Source organism: Scylla paramamosain, chromosome 34 (assembly GCF_035594125.1).
Source record: "Scylla paramamosain isolate STU-SP2022 chromosome 34, ASM3559412v1, whole genome shotgun sequence".
In the NCBI taxonomy this organism is placed as follows: Eukaryota; Metazoa; Arthropoda; class Malacostraca; order Decapoda; family Portunidae; genus Scylla; species Scylla paramamosain.
In genome coordinates this window covers 15,809,954-15,822,719 of record NC_087184.1, presented here as the reverse complement: position 1 = coordinate 15,822,719, position 12,766 = coordinate 15,809,954, and the positions used below count along the sequence as shown (strand labels likewise).

The following is a 12,766-nucleotide window of genomic DNA, read 5'->3' as shown; positions in this document are numbered from 1 at the left end:
TAAGAGGTTAAAACTGGTGACGCCTCGTGTGGCAAAGAATGAGAACACTTGGGAAAAATCAATATACGGCTTTATTTGGCAAGGAGCAGCAGCTGAGGTGTGAAGAGTGGAGTGGCCAGAACTTGACTAATTTGGCGTATAAACTCAGTCTATTATAGCACTTTAGACTCGCAGAAACACAGAGTAATGAAGCAACGAAGCAGAGCGAAACGAAACAGCAAATTACAGCTATTCATCCAGTATTACCACAGCTCGGGTCCTTAGGTCTCCGGCACACACCACCACACATCACCGCACGCCACCACAGACAGCCATATCACCATAAGCAACCACAAGCCATCACACACCACCACACGCCACCACACACCACCTGCCACAAAACAATAAAGAGTAAGAGTGGATATTCATATATTTACGAAGCCGGATTGTCATATTGTCCATTAGTGACCTCTGACCACCTCGCACACGCCACTCGCGCGGTGTGTGTGTGTGTGTGTGTGTGTGTGTGTGTGTGTGTCCGTGATCTCTTTCTTGTGTTCGTGTAAATAAAGCAAAGCACAGTAGCATGCAAGGAGAATGATAAACACACACACACACACACACACACACACACACACACACACACACACGAACATCAAAAAGAAAAAAAAAATCACAGACAAAGAAGGAATATATAAACGCACCAGTGAACAAATTTGAAAAGCATCCCTCTGATAAGAAGAAAGAAGAAAAAAGAAAAAAAAATACTATTATAAATAGGTGAAGGTATAATATTTTTTTCTTTTTCCTTTTCTTTTTCTCTTTTTCCTTTTTTGCATGTCACCAATAGGCCATTTCTTGAAGCGTGAAGTAAAAAAGAAAAGGAAATATTATCATAAACAGATGAAGATATAATACTCTTTTCCTCTTTCTCTCTTCTCATTCTTTCTTTTTTTCTTTTTTTGCATGTCACCAACGGGCCATTTTTTGGAGCCTGACTAGACCTTGGCACGGTGCTTGGGTGGCGTGCACACACACACACACACACACACACACGAGCGCTTGCACCGTCCAGTCATTAGGTCTTCTGACGCTAACACGCGCTGCTCCACCTCCGCCAGTCTCCGCCGGCAGCGCCTCCTTGGACCGCTGACCTGAGGCTCCTCGTGTGGGTCTCTGCGTGGGAGTCGCGGCGGTGGGACGGAACTCACTCCCTCACTCGCTTTGAAACGCTCTGCTCTCTCACCACGACATTCTAAGGCCACAGATTATTATCCGGGTTCTTACGAGTGTTTCTTCTGTTCATAATGTAGAAAATGTTAATCTGTCACTAGAACCGTAAAAAGCCACTTACAAACTCGTGTCACTTTAACTAAACGAAGGCTTTTAAAAGAAGAGGTGCGGTGCGGATTTGCTTCAGGCCATAGACTCAGTGAAGTGTCAGTTACGTTGTGTGTGAGGCGTGTCCCAGTGCCCTTAGGATTCGCGCCCTGTCAGCAGCTAGAGGAGGCGTTGCTGTGGCTCGTTGTGACTCCTCCCCTGCTCTTTGTTTCGTCATATTTACGAGTATTGATAAGAGTCCACGGCTAGGCTAGGCGAGACGAGGCGAGGCGAGGTTGTGTGTGTGTGTTTGTGGCGAGGCGAGTGTGTAGCCTACTGGGGGAATGCATCTGTAGCCTGAGTGTGTCCGTGGTGTGCTGCCAGTGTCTAGTGTCTACCTCGTGTTCAGTGTTCAGTATCTTGTGTCTCGTGTCCAGTGTTCTTGTGTGATGTGTCCCTGTGTTCTGTGTTCTAAGTGAGGTGTTCTGTCTAGTGTTGAGTTTCCTGTTTCCCGTATTCCGTGTTTTTTTTTTTTTTCCTGTCCCTTTCCTTGAGTGTGCCCTTATGTGTTGTTTATGTCCCTGTGTTGTGTTCTGTGTTCCGTGTTCTGCTTTCGTTCGTTTGTTAGTTAATTAGTTTGTTAATTAGTTAAGATAGTTCAATAGTCAGTCAGTCAATCAGTTAGCTAGTCAAATAGTCAGTTAGCGTATTAATCACAAAATATACGAAGATTAATGAAAATACGTATCAATTTTATTTCAAGTGTTTTCAGTGTTTCTTTCCTGGACACTCAGGTGGAGGTGTGAGATGATAACATTCTCTCTTAGGGCTGCTGTTTCGTGGTTTTTCCTTTGTTATTATATACTCCTTGTGAATCCATCTTGATATAGTTTGCGTGTTTTTTATAGTTTACGTTGTTGTTTTTCAGGTTTTTCTTCTTTTTTAAGGTGTTTTGCTCGTGTCGTGTCTGCATTTATTCTTTGTTTTCCTCTTGTTTTGTTTTTTAGCGTCTAAATTTTCTCTGTCTGTCTGTTTGCTTGTCTGTCTGTCTGTTTGTTTGTCTCGTGACGGCTGCAGGGTCTTATATTTTTTTTTTTTTTTGTGGTATTTGTAAAACTCTCGTAGAAGAATCTGAGTTGACTATTATGACCTTAGGCAATTTGCTCTCTCTTTCCCTCTCTCTCTCTCTCTCTCTCTCTCTCTCTCTCTCTCTCTCTCTCTCTCTCTCTCTCTCTCTCTCTCTCTCTCTCTCTCTCAGGTGAAAAGATTGGTCTCCATGAAAAAAAAATGATATAATGTCAAGTTGAAAATATGAATAATAAGACGAGAATATGGAGAAATTTTATTCAGACAAAGGTCAACTCTCTCTCTCTCTCTCTCTCTCTCTCTCTCTCTCTCTCTCTCTCTCTCTGGTTTTCCCTTCTTTCCTTAGTCACGTTCTATTCTTACATTACCCTCTCTTTCCTCTCCTTTCCTCCTCTCCCATACATTCTCAGTCTTTGTTTCTATTCCCTTCCTCTCTTTCCTCCTCTCACTTCTAATACTTCTCCCCTCTTTTCTCTCTCTTCTCCCCTCTCCCTTCTTCAATTATACTTTTTACCCATGTCGTCTCTCCCCACTCTCCCTTGCTCTCTCGCTTGTTATTCTCTCCTTCCTCTGTCTCCCTTCATTCCCTCCTTTCGCTTCTTATCCTTCCTCTGTCACTTGTCTTAATCTTTCTTCCTTTTTCGTGTCTCCTTCCTGGGAATTTCTGTCTGTCTCGCCCTTTCATTCATTCATAGTTCCTTTAAATCTTACACTTTCTCATTATTCAACCTTATGTCCTTTTTCGTCCACTCTAAATAATTCATAATATATAAACTCAATTACATAAGATTTACGAGTACTGAATTTCTCGTGAACTTTTAAATTTTCTCCATATCCAATGCTGTGTCTTTCGATTTTCTATCTTGAAACATTGTGGTAGGAAATAATGTTGCCAGATAGCGTGGTAGATGACTGGAACAAACTCAGTTGTCAGGTTGTTTGTGTAGTCAATAGGAAGCTTTGAAAGATCAGACAAATTTATGGGGTATGGATTGTAGAAGGACATAGGCTTGTTGTATTCTTACACTAGGGCTGTCATGTGTAGCCTAGGCCTAGTGGACTCTTGCGTTTTCCCTCAAACGTTTTTGTGTTCCTGTGAATACAATTTCTATACATTTTGTGTAGCAAGTGTACGATAGTTTTTCCCTCACTCTCAGTAAGCCGTCTGGCAGCATACCGGAGAGTCATGCAGCTTCACGGCGTCATGCAGCAATAGGTATACTCGCGCCCTAGCGTTCTCATTATACGGCATGGTCTGCACTTTGGTGTCATGGTTCCCTCCCTGCTCATCCTTCATCTAGTGTTTTCTCGCTACCACAGTCCACACATTGCCTCTGATGGTCGCCGGGAAAGACAGCGTCATCTTGGTGAAGGAAACAGTTAATAGCGCGTCACTGAAGAAGCGGAAATAATCTTGTTGTCCGATGTTTAAAAAGCGGAGTGTTTGATCTGTGACAAGCGGAAAATATAATCTGTGAGACAGCATTCAATCAGGGTAGAAAAGTGAAAGAAAACCCTGATAGCGGACCATCAAAGGCGGCGACATCAAGACAATAGACAATGAGGCAGAGACTGAAGTGGACCTTACTGTAGCCTCACTTCGGACGACGCAGCACCGACTTAGGCGAGGCTGACATCGGAACCCTTGATCACCGCCAGTAACTCTGAGAAATACAACGTTTGAGTGGTCATAAACCCTTGAGGCCTCGCGTAAACACCCCTGAACCCCTGAACACCACTGGAAACCCATGAAAACCCCCTGAAAACCCCCTGCAAACCCCAATATCAGTCCTGCGGGAGGGAAAATGACCGCTGTTAGTGGCAGTTGTACCTCAATTTGGGAAGGAGAAACGACACACTAATAGAACATGGGTCGGTCTAGATGGACAAGGAAAGACCCCTCCTCCCTCACCTCCATCCCAGGAAGACCTCAATCCAAGCCACGCCCCATCGCTGCCGCCGCCGCCGCCGCCGTCGCCGCCATGCCTGGGCAGTCCCCCTCGCAGGCTGGGTGAGTGTAAGCTAGGGCGCGTCTCTGTTCTGGAGGAGGGTCGTGTGGTGCAAGGGAATGTCTGGTACGGTATGTCAGTGTTTGTGATGCGACCGATTGGTGAGTACAGTGTGATGTTAGTGATGTGGTGTTGTGGTGTTACTGGTTGTTGGTGACGTAATGTGATGTGCATGTTGGTTAATGTGGTGATGTGTGGTGCATGTTGTGATGTTCCTGACTGTTGGTAAATGTTGGTAATGTGGTGATGTGTGGTGTGATCTTCCTAGCTGTTGATGAATATGATGTTTTGTGGTGTGCTGTGATGTGCCCTGTTGATGTGTTGCTTATGTGGTGTTGTGGTGTTTACTGTGTGGAGTGCTGGTGCTGGTGGTTGTGGTGATGGTGATAGAGGTAGTCTGGTGTTAATGGTGGTGGTGAGGATTGTAGCTTGGTGATGATGGTGGTGATGATAGGTTCAGGAATGATTCAAGTTCCAATACAAACCACCCCAATGCTTCGTGAACCAATTTCGGTGTTTCGTGTGGCGTTAAGTGTCTCAACAACCTCATTTACTTCACTGATTCCTGCGTGCGTTAGATAGTAACCCTCCTACTTTTCTTTTCTTACTCTCTTTTACATGCTAGGCCGAAAAGTTACGCTGATGTGAACGTCCAAAAAAAAAAGAAGTACTTAAATATCAAACACACTTATTTATATCGGTTTATTTGTTTTAGTTATGCCCATTTACTTATATGTGTGTTGTTTACTTATTTAATTATTGCTGTGTGCGTGTAGGGGGGGGGGCAATTTCGCGCTCATGTCTTTTTTTATAGTTTGTCGACATTTCACGTGAGTTTTAATGTAATTATCACGCACACACACACACACAGACACACACACACACAAAGACATCGCAAACTTAAAGCATTTCCATTAGTACATAAATAAACAAAACAGTACAGGGATAGATAAAACAAATAGATGAATAATGGAAAAGAGATTTGAAACTCTTAAAAGCCAATGCGTTTTCTTTTATAATCACGGTTTTTAAAGACAAACTAAAGAAAAAAAAATAGATAAACAAAATAAGGTAAATAAGTGAAAATAAATAAATGCAAATAAGAAAAAAAGTCCTCATAAGTTAATAAAGTAAATAAGGTAAACAAATAAAGAAAACAAAAAACTGAACTAATAAATAAAAAAAAACTAATAAATAAATAAAACAAAAAACTAAACTATCCACATTCGATCTACAGTCACGCGCATGAAAATTTTAACGTGAGTCTTTCATTTATACTTTTAAGCACCAGAGCATCGGTTACGTGGGGTTTCGAATACCTTTGAATAGCGAGGGAGACTCCTGCGTGACACGAGCTGCGAGGATAAAGTGTTGGTGGCATACGTGACCCCTTCGTCTGTAATTCCCTGCATGAAAGGTGAATTTGAGTGTAATAAGGAAATTTTAACCAAGATGATCTGAACCCTTTCCTTTTTTTTTCGTTTTTTTTTTTTGAGGTATCGGAAATTTTAGAGGGTTTGGGTTTTATATATATATTTTTTTGTTTTTGGTGTTATTGTTATTGGTTTTAGTTAGTTTTGTTTGTGGTATTGTTGTTGTTGTTGTTGTTTTCTTTGTTCTTGTTGTTTTCTTTTTTTTCTTTTTTTTCTTTTTCTTTTTTTCTTTCTTTTCTGGTTTTCTTCTTCTTCTTCTTCTTCTTCTTCTTGCTATTTCTGCACAAAAAAATACATTTCATCTGTCCAGAGAATTAATGTACCTTAAAAATAAAGAAATAACAACAACAACAACAACAACAACAACAACAACAATAATAACAACAACCATAACGACAATAACAACTATATAACAACACCAATAACACTAACAACAGCTACAACAAGAAATAAGCAAAGCACACTCCAGAACATTCCAGAACAGTTAAGTGAAGTACGCAGCTCCAGAACATTCCAGAACAGTTAAGTGAAGTACGCAGCAATCCGCACAGGAACTTGCAATGTAATCTCAATAAGGACTAAAAGTTTATCACAGTACAGTTGACTCAAGCACTCGTGTCTCAGGCCCTCCAGAGACTTATGTGGTATTAGATGCGTAACAAAAACCTGGCCAGTCATTTGCATTCCATCATGGTGTGTGTGTGTGTGTGTGTGTGTGTGTGTGTGTGTGTGTGTGTGGTACCTGAGATTAATGTTCATGATACTTTTGGCTATATAATTAGTTTTGTTAGTTGTTAAAGAGTTTGTTTTGGAGTATTGAATGTTCTTGAGCAATACGTATAGAGGTAGTGTGTGTGTGTGTGTGTGTGTGTGTGTGATATTGACATCATTGTATAGAACTTTTTGCAATAGTAATATATAACTCTGTACTCAGTTTGTAGTCTACCAATCTGTCTGTCTCTATGTATCTGTTTATGTGTGTGTGTGTGTGTGTGTGTGCGTAAATCACTAAATTTATCAAGTTTCACTCCTTCAAGATCAAATTTATGCGACGTCCCAGAAAAAAAAAAAAAAACTCCCTAAAAAGCAACACATTTCGTAAAACTCCAGAATCACGGCAGTCAGTCACCTCGGGGCGACACCAACACGCGAAGTCCAGATTAACCACCAAACCAACGGCACCCAGTTCGAGCCCCGCCATGACACCACGAAGCAACGAACCACTTACTGTCTCATGACTCTGAAATGAGAAATGAGCTCAGAGGTGTAATCGTTTGATATGACACGATCAACTCTTACGGGAAAATGACGAGGGAAAAAAATTGATAGTCTGAAATTTAGTGGCTTATTTATTTATTTATTTTTTTCCTTGGCTGTGTATCTTTGTTTATTTATTTTTTTTTTTCATTTCACGTTTTACTTTTTGGCATAACACGATCTTCTCTATAGTTTTATGGCAGATTTTTTTTCCTTGACTTTCTATTAGTTTTTTTCTTTTTTTTTTTTTTACTTTTTACCCTTAAAGTGTATTGAAAGACTTAAATCGTTTTGCGCAACACGATCAACTCTTACGGGAAAATGATGAATAATCTTGATAGTCTGAAGTTTTATGGCGGATTTGTCTTTGTTTTCCTCTTTTCTTGCGTCTTAGTCTTTATTGTCTCAGTTTTGACAATGGAATCACTCAGTCATGCCGTGTTGGTGATGAAGTGTGTGGTATTTGTAATATTTTTAAGCTGTCTTTGAATAATAGTTGTTGATATTTAACTGTCATTGATGGAAATTAACAGATGATTTAACTCATAATGTGTGTAAGGGAAGCGAGGGATTATCACATCACTGTTGTTTTGTTTAGTTGTACTGTTTTTAGAGATGATGAAACTTTGCCTTGGTCTTTCAGAAATCATATAAAAATCTTGCCTTCATTGCCTCCTTGAAAGTTCGTGTAGAAAGTCCATTTGGTTTCCAATATATTTATGCATGCATCTGTGCACAATTTTGGGGTTTCAATGTGATTAACCGAGACTTTTTTCATTTATTTCAGAAGGCGCGCGGCGACGACCCCTGCCACGCCGCGGCGCAAGGAGAGCAGCGGCGGCAAGCCCACGCCCTCCGCCAGGATCCATCGCATGCGGCTACTACTGAGGTGAGGCGCCGCGCCCTGTGATGAGCCACGTGGGGCCGCGTGGGGCCTCCGTCTGGGGCCACACGCACCGCCCCCCCTCTTCCTCACTTACCTCCCTCAGCTCTCGTGACGGATGTTTTTCTCTCTCATTGTGTGTGTGTGTGTGTGTGTGTGTGTGTGTGTGTGTGTGTGTGTAACTGCTTGCAGAAGCTTTGTGGTCATGCTCTTTTTTTTTTTCCTTGAATTTTCTTGAGTGCAGAAATAGTCGCTCCGTCTTCTCTCTCTCTCTCTCTCTCTCTCTCTCTCTCTCTCTCTCTCTCTCTCTCTCTCTCTCTCTCTCTCTCTCTCTCTCTCTCTCTCTCTCTCTTTTTTTTTTTTTCCTCCTTCACCATCTTTCTTTCTGGCAGTTTACTGAGCAATTTGGCGCGTCGCTCAATATTCGTGTCGTCACTTTATACCAACAAACCTAGACAGTCAAATGAAAGAGGCTTTAAATCACTTTTTTACTTCTCAGAACGTAAAGAAAACAAAACAAACTGAGCTGAAAATGAGAAGGCACAAAAAATTAAAAGAACACAGACACATTAAATAAAAAATATGAAAGAAACAAAAAAAAAAAAAGCAATCCAAGTACTAAAACCGTTTCTCTTACTCAATTATTTACACAAAGCTTAAAGAAACAGACACACTGAGCTAAAAAATACGAAGGAACAAAGAAATTAAGCCATGCAAGTATATACGTTAATTTCTCCTTAGTTTCAGCAAAGCATAAAGAAAGGTGATACATTTAACCAAAACTGGCCAGGAACAAAAGATTAAGTCATCGGTGTAGTACGATAATTAATTCTCTCCCTCTCAATAACATCACAGAGCGACGGACAATTAATAAATAACCAAATAAATACACGCAAAACAAAATATACACTGAACTCAAACTGCGAGGGACAAAAAATCAAGTCATCTGGATATGCGATAATTCCTCACAATTTTCGAAGAGAGACAGAAAGACGGAGAGAGACGCATGAGGCAACTCACTCATACACTAAGAAGTTTATTGCGTTTAGCTTCGTTATCGACCACCTGTCACGTGAGGGCGGCGGGTCGGCAAGCGCTGCATGTCCTCTCGTGTTGAGCAGGTCAGGCGCGGCGACGAGGAGACCATGAGGAGACTGTGATGAGGGTACAGCACGGCACGGGGCGGCACGGTAGGAAGGGGTCAGGCCAGGGCAAGGTAGAAAGTAGGGAGAGGAAATACAGGTTACTTCGAGTCATAAAAATCAGATAAGAGTAGAATACAGTGAGATAAAAGCTAGGAAGATTTTTTATTTTATTTATGTAAGAGGGACACTGACCAAGGACAACAAAAAACATTAAAAAGAGGACCTCTAGAGTGCCAGTCCCCAAAGAGAAGTCAAAAGGATTATCGAAAAAATGGAGAAGTGTCTTGAAACCTCCCTCATGGAAGAGTTCAAACCATAGGAAGGAGAAAATACAGTAGTAGGCAGAGAGCTCCAAAATTTACCAGAGAAAGGAAGGAATGATTGAGAATACTGGTTGACTCTTGCATTAGAGAAGTGGACAGAATAGGGGTGAAAGAAAGTAGGTCATGTGCATTGAGGAGGGAAGGCATGCAGTTAGCAAGATCAGAGGAGCAGTTAGCATGAAAATAGCGGTGGAAGACAGCAAGAGATGTCACAATGCGGCGATGAGAGAAGAAAACGAAAATGTTTTAGTTGTGGAAGATGTGGCTAGTTTTCTTTTTCTCAACTCCGTTTTCTTTGTATCAGCGTTTTCTTTGCATCCATATGATTTTTCTTCTTCTTTGTGTGTGTGTGTGTGTGTGTGTGTGTGTGTGTGTGTGTGTGTGTTACAGCATTCATTCTTCTTTACTCGTGTAATTCTTCTTTCTCGACTTATTTTCGTTTTTTTTATTTCATCTTTCTGACAATTTATTTTCTTTTATCTTTTAAATAATCTTGCTACCTTCCCCTCTTCCTCCTGTTGCTCCTCCTCTTTCTTTTTGTAGTTGTAGTAGTAGTAGTAGTAGTAGTAGTAGTAATAGTAATAGTAGTAGTAGCAGTAGTAGTAGTAGTTGTATTCCATATCCTCATCTTTGTAGTAGTAGTAGTAGTAGTAGTTGTTGTTGTTGTTGTTGTTGTTGTTGTGGCTGGTGTTATTCTGGCTATCATCATCACCATTGTCATCATTATCACTATTATTCCTCCTCTACCACCACCATCCCCACCTCAAACTCCCCTCCTTCACCTCCTCTTCCACCTCCTCCACCTCCTCCTCTTCCTGGACCACTCAATCTTTATTCCGGATGATTATGTGATAATCCTCAACTGGCGTTCCTCTTACGGGCTCCAGACACAGAAGTAATTGCCCTAAATCATCAAAGGCATGACTCAGGACTGCTCTCCCTCCGCCAGCCAGTTCCTCAAGGTAGCCCCGTGAATAAGGAGCATTTTGCGGGCTTGTTATTTAGTGGTGTGTGTGCCTCGTCTCTGTCTGTCTCTCTCTCTCTCTCTCTCTCTCTCTCTCTCTCTCTCTCTCTCTCTCTCTCTCTCTCTCTCTCTCTCTCTCGTTTTTTCTTGTTCTTATTGTTTTTTCTTTGTTTTTTTATTGTTTTTTTTTCTTTTCTGCTTGTTGTTGTTGTGGTGGTGGTGGTTGTTGTTATTGTTGTTTATTGTTCTCCTTGTTCTTGTTCTTCTTGTGCTTTTTCTTACTTCAACAACAACAACAACTACTACTACTACTACTACTACTACCACCATCTCCACCGCCACCACCACCACCACCACTACAACTATTACAATCACAATTATTATCTTCATTTCTTTCCCTCCCTTCCTTCCTTCTCCTCTCTCTCTCTCTCTCTCTCTCTCTCTCTCTCTCTCTCGTAACAGGAATGAGCTTACAGTATTTACCTTCCCACGGGCGTGTGTTCCAATCCTGTGTCTCTCGCGCGTCATTTGTTTTGGTGGCGGAAACAGCGAAGACTCTGCCTGTTTTCTTTCTATTCTTGGGGCTGTTTGTATATCCTCAATCTTTGTGGCTCGTATGTTTGCATATTTTACCTTCATCATTTTTACACAACCTCAAATTTTCCTTATTTTTCCGCATTGGAGTTAGGGGGAAAAAAAAAATTGTATTAAAGAAATGAGTAAAATTTTCAGTATCTAAGTTTTAATCTGAAAATGGACGTCTTTCTCATTTAAAACCCTTTGAGTGCTAATAGAACAAGACAATTACTACTTCTCTTGAGGAATTTCAAACCCTTTCACTGAGTACAAATATAATAACAGACACAAGAAGGCTGACACTAATAGATAATGCCCCGTTGCTGCCAGTGGTGCCTTTCTGTGCTATATTTACACTAGATCGTTCCATTAAGCTGAAGGAGTAGCCGCACCAGTCAAAGGGTTAAAGGATACACATTGTGCGTCTCTTAAATATTTTTTTGTATTGGTGGAAATGGTGAGTATATTATTATGTTTAAATTTTAATCATGTTTTGCTTTTAAAAAATGAATAAAAAGTAAAAACAACAACAACATATTATTATTATTATTATTATTGTTATTATTATTATTATTATTATTATTATTATTATTATTATTATTATTATTATTATTATTATTATTATTATTATCATTGATTGATATATACTTCATGAATTAAAATTTTTCTTCTACTGTTCATGATTTAAAATTTTATACTTTGGAGAGAAATTCTTTAATCTAAAAACAAAAAAAGAGTGTGTATTAATTTCAAAGACCGGTTCATCATTGTTATCATTATTATTATCATCACTTTTTTTTTTTATCATCTACACTCATGTTATTGTCATCATCACTGTTCATCATGCACTCTCTTATCCTTACCATCATCTCTTATCATTTCTTACCTTCTTCTTGTTATCATTACCACCACCCTTCCATCAACTCCCTCCCTCTAACTCTTAACTCACCTTATATTTCCTTTTTCCTCTCATTTCATACTCCTTCCTTACAACTCTCACGCCTTCCATCTCCTCCCCTTCCTTTTCACAATTCCCACCATGTTCCTCATCACTCACACTTCCATCTCCTTCCTCCTCTCAATCCCATAATACACACCTTTCCATCTTCCTCCTTTCCTACTCTCAAATCTCACCTCTCTTACTTCCATTCCTAATTCATACAACTTTCCCAACTGCCACCTCACTCTCACGACTCAAGGTAGAATAAGCACCCTTAGACTCAATGTATATAACTCTCACAAGACTAACAGCACCATTCACCAACGCCGAGACTCGTATTTGTGTGTAGCCATGCAGGTGTAGCAAGTGGAGCGCCAGGTAAGGTTCCCCAGACTGAAGGTTGCTTTGTTTGCCTTCAGGATGCGATCAGTGATAGGCCGTGCTGACGCTGGGGACTTCGGGGACGGGGAGGCAGTGAAGGAGGGCAGCTCGAGAGGTCCCAGTGCCAAGGTTACGTTCAGACAGCCGCAGCCTCGTACACCGCAGAGGAAAGTGAGTAGTGGTGGTTCCTTTGTTGGGTTTTGTAGGGTTTTATCTCTCCTGCAGGCTTGGTTCGTTGTTTGGGTGAGTTTTGTGAATGTTTGGTTAGTTTAAGTGGCTCTTTGTGAGTTTGTTGGGTTTTGGTGTTGTTTTTATTTATTTTATTTATTTATTTATTTATTTTATTTATTTATTTTTTCGTCTTTCCTGTTTCCTTCCTTATTTGTTTGGCTGAGTTTTGTGTATGTTTAGTTAAAGTGGTTTTATGTTGGGTTCATTGGGTTATCACTTTGTTTTGTCTATGTTTAGTT

The 12,766-nt window shown here is 40.5% G+C and overlaps 1 protein-coding gene across 8 annotated transcripts in view; it reads left to right on the top strand.

The window, feature by feature from the left end:
• Window positions 1-12,766, top strand: part of LOC135090280 (dynein intermediate chain 2, ciliary-like) — a 45,020-nt gene that overhangs the window by 5,055 nt on the left and 27,199 nt on the right. For 2 of the 8 annotated variants that reach the window (XM_063986919.1, XM_063986917.1), the window contains exons 1-4: window positions 929-1,258; window positions 3,706-4,396; window positions 7,872-7,973; window positions 12,335-12,467. In XM_063986919.1, coding sequence (XP_063842989.1) covers window positions 4,254-4,396; window positions 7,872-7,973; window positions 12,335-12,467 — 378 coding nt within the window. In that variant the 5' untranslated portion in view covers window positions 929-1,258; window positions 3,706-4,253. Of the gene's footprint in view, window positions 1-928; window positions 1,259-3,394; window positions 4,397-7,871; window positions 7,974-12,334; window positions 12,468-12,766 lie in introns of those variants that run through there. The other 6 variants (XM_063986916.1, XM_063986912.1, XM_063986915.1 and 3 more) reach the window with 5 other exon arrangements.